Source organism: Anthonomus grandis, chromosome 24 (assembly GCF_022605725.1).
Source record: "Anthonomus grandis grandis chromosome 24, icAntGran1.3, whole genome shotgun sequence".
Classification (NCBI taxonomy): domain Eukaryota; kingdom Metazoa; phylum Arthropoda; class Insecta; order Coleoptera; family Curculionidae; genus Anthonomus; species Anthonomus grandis.
In genome coordinates this window covers 1,556,715-1,563,753 of record NC_065569.1, presented here as the reverse complement: position 1 = coordinate 1,563,753, position 7,039 = coordinate 1,556,715, and the positions used below count along the sequence as shown (strand labels likewise).

At 34.2% G+C, this 7,039-nt stretch overlaps 1 protein-coding gene across 1 annotated transcript; it reads left to right on the top strand.

The window, feature by feature from the left end:
- The first annotated feature begins 4,814 nt into the window (after positions 1–4,814).
- On the top strand, positions 4,815–5,865 carry LOC126749345 (uncharacterized). Its single transcript, XM_050459016.1, has 3 exons — positions 4,815–5,003; positions 5,490–5,614; positions 5,663–5,865. Exons 1-3 carry the CDS (start codon positions 4,921–4,923, stop codon positions 5,863–5,865), a joined length of 411 nt encoding a protein of 136 aa, XP_050314973.1. The 5' UTR covers positions 4,815–4,920.
- The last annotated feature ends 1,174 nt before the right edge of the window (positions 5,866–7,039 follow it).

The following is a 7,039-nucleotide window of genomic DNA, read 5'->3' as shown; positions in this document are numbered from 1 at the left end:
GCTTTGGCAATTGAACGTTGGTATACTTCACAATATAATTATCTTGATCAATTTTTGCAGGAGTAGCATAAAACTTTGAGTGAAAATCAGATATGTCAAATTTGGTTAGAGTGCTGCATCGGAAGCTCTTCGTTGCATGATTACAGCTTGGGACACCCGGTGGTCTTTTAGGCTTGTATCTAAAAATAAGTTGAAAGTGACATATTATTGAGATTACAACGAACCGGCTTTTCATTTTACTTACAAATTATACAAAATTAAACTTATACATTCTTATTTTAACAAATTTTAATGTCCCCTAATTGTAGTTATCAAAGTAGCAATTAACAATTTTAAAAAATGTCCTAGTTTAGATTTTCGACAAAAAAACGCTTACTTGCAAAAAGATCCTGACTTGAGTATATAAAAATACACTTAGAAACACATTTTTACCAAATTTACACAATAGGACTTACCTCTCAATCTTTTGCTTCTCTGATTTTCGGTTGGATTTGTTTGCTAAACATTTTCGGGCTTTGTTCGGTGTACATTTTTGTACGGGTTTATTATACTCATCCATATTTATATTTAAAACTTATTTATAAAAATCACTAAAAGCAATAACTCAGATCCTGCACGATAGAAATCTAAACATCAACTGATACTATTATTATAACTATTATGGGATATTTCTGAGTTTGAATTAATTGAATTGTCTAGGTGAAAAACTTCGAAATTATCTTTATGGTAATCTGGTAAAATTTTACAGTCAATTGGACTCATTAATTCAACAGTAATATTTTCATCTGTGTTATTCTGAATATCAACACGTGCAAAATCATTTTCTGCTGTGCAGAGCGTTTCTGGTATATATAAAGAGTCATTTATTGTTCCTTCAGGTATAATTATGTCAATAGTATCATGTGTTGTTACGGGTACCTTTGTGCTTAGGATTTCGTGGGCGTTGACCGTGATTTTATATGTTGAGTCAGGCTCGCGATATCTAAATGACAAGGTTGTAATACCGTCTGATTTTATCAGCCTTTTATGATATAGGTCAATGTTAAACATAAATTTAGTTAATTCTCGAAGGCCTAAAATACCATCATAATAGTTATGAAAATCATAGAATATAAAATCAATCAAATCGTTTGTTTGCAATTCTGCAAAAGCTGGAATATTGGCTTTGTAGAGAACTTCTTTTTCTCCAACTCCGGTTTTTAATATCGATGAAAATTGATATATTTTGTCAGGAAAATATTTTTCAGCTATGGAGGGTCGTAATATTGATGGGTAACAGCCAGTATCTATTAACAGTTTAATTGGTGGGTTTTGAATTTCGATATAAGGGAGGCTATTAGTGACTAGCGTATTTACTTCGTATGTTATGTTAAGATGTTCGAAGGGTTGGTAATAGGAAAATTTTCATTTTCTATTTGTTGGTCTGGAATAGGGAATGTATTCTCATCATAGGAATATTCTGGTTCATATTCCAAATCGTTGTAATCAGTTGATGTACAGGGGTTATTTCCATTTATTTGGTAAGAATTTGTCTCATAAGGATTTTCAACATTATTTTCATAATAATCATCATTATCTTCACTGGGGTGGTAATTGGTTGTGACATTTTCTTCTAGATTTTTATTTTCCATTTGGAAAAGTTCTTGCGAAATGAAATTTCTTGGGCCAGATGGCTTAAAATGATTATTGGGGTGAATGTTAGAATTTGTTGGCATTGTATAAGATGTTCTGGTTGACATTGGCTCAGGTTTATCAAGGGGTGTTCGACCTGTGGGTTTGAAAACATTCTTTGGGGTACCGAAAACTTGTCGATTGGTTGGAAGATGTCTCTGAGGCATTGGCCTAGGTTGTATTGGAACTAGACCTCGTGGGAAATTTGAATTTTAATTGAAATTCTGATAACTAGGTGGAATAAAATTCTGTCTATAGTTATGTTGTTGATAAAAATTATTATTTGGGGTTCTAAAATTATTTTGATTTGGATATTGTATATTATTATTATGATTTTTGTGTTGCGAGTTATTCTGTGAATATGCTGGTGGTTTGTGCATTAATGTGGGTTGTTTGTTATGGTTTATTGGTATAAATGGTTTGTATAAATTTTGTGTATAGTGGAAGTTTTCTTCCTCTGATATCATTGTCATTGCGGTTTCCATGCAATCTGGGTTTTTTAATCGGATAATACTTTGTAAGGGGTTGTTTAATCCTCTTATAAATGTTCTCAAGCATATGGTATCGTATTGTCTAAGATGAATAAGTTTTGTTTCAGCTGTCATAAGATTATCATCAAAACTATTAATTTTTTGAGCTAAAGCACTACGCAATACTTGTAGTCTTTTTGCAAAATCTAACGGTTGTTCATTCTTATTTGGGATAGCTACAAACAAATCTTTTTCAAGGCATTCTATACTACGTTTATCGCCAAAACAATCTAATAGAGCATTTCTAATATCTGCCCAGGATAATAATTCCATACGGCAACCTACTAATATTAGTGCACGGTCAATTAATTTCATTCTAATTGTTCTAATCAGATAATTTTTTAAAATGGGATCTTCTTGGTTATCATATGTTTCAAATAGAAAATCTGCAGCAGAAATGAAATTGTTAAGAGTATTAGAATCACCATTGTAAGGGTGAATTGTATCAACATATATTTCTAGAAGAGTGTAATTTATAGAATTTGATCGTGTAGTAGTCATTATATTAGATAATTCAGATTGTTCAGTGATTGTTTCTAAATGCGAATTTTGTTGTTGTAATTTAAGAGTTCTGAAAAATTCTTCAGCTAATGCGTCAACGTTTGGTTCACTCATAGAGTAAAATAAAAATAATGTTATTAATTAAATAACATAAACTCAATTTTAAAATTAATTTTACTACTAAATTATTTGAATCTTTCTTCCTTTAAGATAAAGAGAGAGTATATTCCAATAGGATTTGCTCAAAAGAAAGTTCAATGGTAATTTTAATAGTGTTCAATTGGTAAAGATAAATTCAAAATAAGTTTTTCAAATATATGTTTCAATAAAAATGTTAAAATAACAATAATCTTAAAACTAACTTTCCACTCGCTCAATCCAAAGTAAGGGAAAGGGTTTGAAAGGAAATTGGCACTTACCTTTTTCCAATCAGATGAATCGCCGCGTTGCTAAGGTGCTGTGTACGTGCTGCCAAATGGTGTTTCCACTGATCTCTCGTCTCAAAGCGATTCTGATAAGGTTTGATCTCAGCTTCCACGTTCTTAATCAGGACCGAAGAGTTAAAACTCACGTTTTTACGATTGATCGTCTCGATGACGTGCAAATCTCAATCGAAAACTGCCCTGATCCTACCGACTGCGCCAGTTATGTTTTCTGTCACGTTAATAACGTTTTAAAAAACTTTTATTTTGACAAGCCGCTATACAGTGTACTCTAAGCAAGAACGAAGATTGCCTTAACTTAATATTACAAGTGATTATATAGACTAAATAATGCAAATAAAGCATGAAATACAATATAACTGAGTAAGCATATACATAAGCAAATATTATATATAGGGTGGCATAATTGTGTACATAACTAAGTAAACATAAAATGATTTCTTTAAAAGGTAGGTACTTAACCGTTGGGTTGGCGATCGGACCTAGTGCCGATTCTGGTCTCTGGCGACTGTTGGCCGCGAAGTTCTCGAACAGACTTATAACCGATCGGCGACGCTATAGCTTTGGGTAATTTCAGGACCCGTCTTGAAACACGGACCAAGGAGTCTAGCATGTGCGCGAGATCGGGGCGTGTCGGGCTTGGTAAGGAAGCGGGAACCGGTTAACGAGCCGGAACTGGGCGGAAAACAGGCAAATAACACAATGGAAATTCGACACACTCCCGAAGCTTTCCCCGAAGCGACTCCGCGAGCGCCCGAATAGGGTGACCTCGACACATAACACACCGCTCGGAAATACTCGATTATTTTGAGACGAGAGAGACAACAAATCGGAAATCATTTACCAGAATACGTACCGAAAAAACCTTTCGAGACACTGTATTATCGGGGTTGCCAGCGCTATTATTTTACAGGTAATATACTATTTTTTTAGGTGATCGAATAGTCATACCATTCGATAAATCGTTAAAAAAAAAAATAATTAAAAAACAAAACTAATTTCAATAGCTGTCTTATTATTCTTTTTAGTATATGTTTCCTATTTAAATTGCAGTTTTCAATTGGCGCTAAGACCGATGCTTCTAAGTCTTGACAACCCTGCAAACCCGCTTTCTGTTATATCCATCGAGTGATTCCCTGAAACTGATTTTTGCAAATCACTATTGAATTGGTATTTCTCTGAAAATAAACTACATTATTATTGTTTAGTGTTGTGTACCATTTGTTTTTTAAGCGTTTGTAGTACTTTTAGTGCCAAAATACTTTAGAACTGTCCATTATATTCAAAATTCAAGGATACCTCGACCGCCTAGGTACTTTGAACTTGTTTATGTTTATTTTATTGGTAGATATAGGTATAATTTCAGGGTAATAATGGACCATAGGAGATATCAGAGATCAGGAGGAATTTACCACGATGGGTTTTTGTACATAACAAGATCCACGAAGCACAACATCAGGTAGGTATCGATTATGAAATTATGTGTTAGACAAATATTAATGTTAAACTAGGAGTGTAAAACTGTGTCTATTATAGCAACTACAAATAATAAATAAATTTGAAAAGGATTATTCAGTTCGCATTGGACTAGTCGTTAGTGTTCAGTTGTATGAATATATATGTATATGTATCTCATTTTTAGGTATTTAATCTGTAGTAAGTACCGACGATTGGGTTGTATTGCATCAGGGAAAATCCACTTAGAAGAGGGAAATGTCTTCATTCCTATAAAGGTTGAACATAATCATCCTAGAGACGACAACAGAGTTGAAACAATGGATTTTAGAATTCAGCTACGGGAGGCCTGTGTTCGAGAAAGAGGAACCCTTAAAAATATTTATGAGCGCGTTGCCGCAAGGTAAAGTGGCTATTATATATACTACAGGACTATATAGGACTCCACAGGACAATACACTATTATACAGGACTTCTACAGTACACTACAGTAATGTACAGTAATAAATTTCTGTTTAAAAAGTGTTTTATAGAGACTTTTTTTGTAGCTAAATAAAACACTTTTTAAACAAATTTTTTGTTACAAAAAAAACTGTTACCCTCATAATTTGCTTTTTAAAAAAAGACATACAGCTTAAGGCTTTTTTAATTTTAAAAAGTACATTTTAACTTTTAAAAAAGATTTTCTTACAACTAAAAACAAAAATATTTATAGTAGCATTTTTAACCATAAAAAAGTAATTTTTAAGATTTAAAAAAAAACTTGTTAAGGTAAATAGATATTTTTTAACGGCTAAAAATCGTTTTATAGGAAAGAGCATTGAATCAAAACTCGTTTCTCTATCTATTAAAATCTATAGGTGCTTAATTTGAATTATTCTTCATTTAGAAACGTGGATGGTGCTGTTGAGGTTCCATTTAATGTGATTCGCCGTTCAATGTTGAGATGGAGCCAGGCAACGAGGCCTAATGTCCCGGCAACTTTAACGGAACTGGCAGACATATTTCGAACAGGTAATTGGCCAAGATATACGGATTGTACCAGTGGACGTTTTTTTTCAGGTGTGGTCGAAGCCAATGGACTTACTGCGGTGGTTTTTGGCAATAGGGAATTTATAGGAAACTTCATTGACTCCCAACACACATTCATTGATGGAACCTTCAAGGCAGTACCGAGAAGACCTAACTTTTGTCAAATCTTGACCATATTTGCCACTTGCATGGATCATGTAAGTATAACAGCTATAGGATTTAAAAATTCATAGACAATTAATTTAATTGAATAATTAGGAAGTATTATATTTACTATTTATAAGCTATCCTTTTATAAAAATATTCACCCTCTTTGCTAAAATAAAAATAGGTTTATGCCATCCTCTAAATATTAATATTTAGAATATGATACTTACTCATAATATGAGATTTTATATGAAAAAAAACTTTTTTAGGCGGTATTACGAAAAGCCAGGACTTTAGGGATTACACGGCAGATCGAGGGACGACCTAATGGAAGAGTCTTATTGAAGAAGTACTATTGTTTGGCGCTTCTACCTGCGGAGATGATTGAACCGACATTAGTTTCCTTGCAGGTTTTTTTTTGTTATCAATCGCATTTTTTATTCGTGACCATTTTTTCTATTATAAGCACGATTTGGACTTTAGCGCTGTATTTAGAGAACTCAATGAGTATATCAGGAGGCAATGGATAGAACGCGTTACAGCTCAGCATTTCAGTGTATTCAGGCAACGACATAGGACCAACAATGTGATGGAATCATACCACAGAAGACTGAACAGTAAATTTAGTAGACATCCTGGCGTGTGGGATTTGATAGGTAATCTACAAATTTAAAACTCTAAGCTAAAATTTTCACCAAGTTCGTGAGAGTGTTGTACTACACCAATTTACATGATCTACTTTTTGCATTGTTTTATTGCCTTTATTATATATTTCAGAGACGCTTATCGATATCCAGAACACTGCTTTCATCGAGCTGACTCAGCTGGAACAACAGCCCAATGTTTACAGGATTGCAAGAAAGAATGTGGTATTTGATGCTCGACTAAATCAAGCTTGGGACAAGTCATCGGATGGTCGCTTCACCGTGGGAGATTTCCTAAGGCAAGCAGTCCATTTTGTGGATGGCATAGATGGACAACTACATCAGTGGAACAAGAAAGACCGTGCACGCATGCTTTTACCTCCATTAGTTCCTATTCCCATTTTGCCACTTGTCCGTCCATTGTCACCTCCTCCCCTTGTCCCAATCCTTCAGAATTTGCCGCCGCCGCCCCAAATCTTAGAATTACAACCCCCGAGATCTCCTTCTCCTGATCCACCTTCTCCCGGTTTTTCTAATTCACCTCCTCCTCCTTCTCCTGGTTTGCCTGCTTCTCCTCCTCCTGGTTTGCCTGCTTCTCCTCCTCCTGGTTTTCCTG

What these genes read in the sequence shown, in the direction of transcription:
- LOC126749345 (XM_050459016.1), top strand. Translation starts at nt 4,921, where the DNA reads ATGGATTTTAGAATTCAGCTACGGGAGGCCTGTGTTCGAGAAAGAGGA. An exon ending in TATGAGCGCGTTGCCGCAAG is followed by an intron (nt 5,004 to 5,489) that starts GTAAAGTGGCTA and finishes TTCTTCATTTAG; the next exon opens with AAACGTGGATGGTGCTGTTG. An exon ending in GGCAGACATATTTCGAACAG is followed by an intron (nt 5,615 to 5,662) that starts GTAATTGGCCAA and finishes GTTTTTTTTCAG; the next exon opens with GTGTGGTCGAAGCCAATGGA.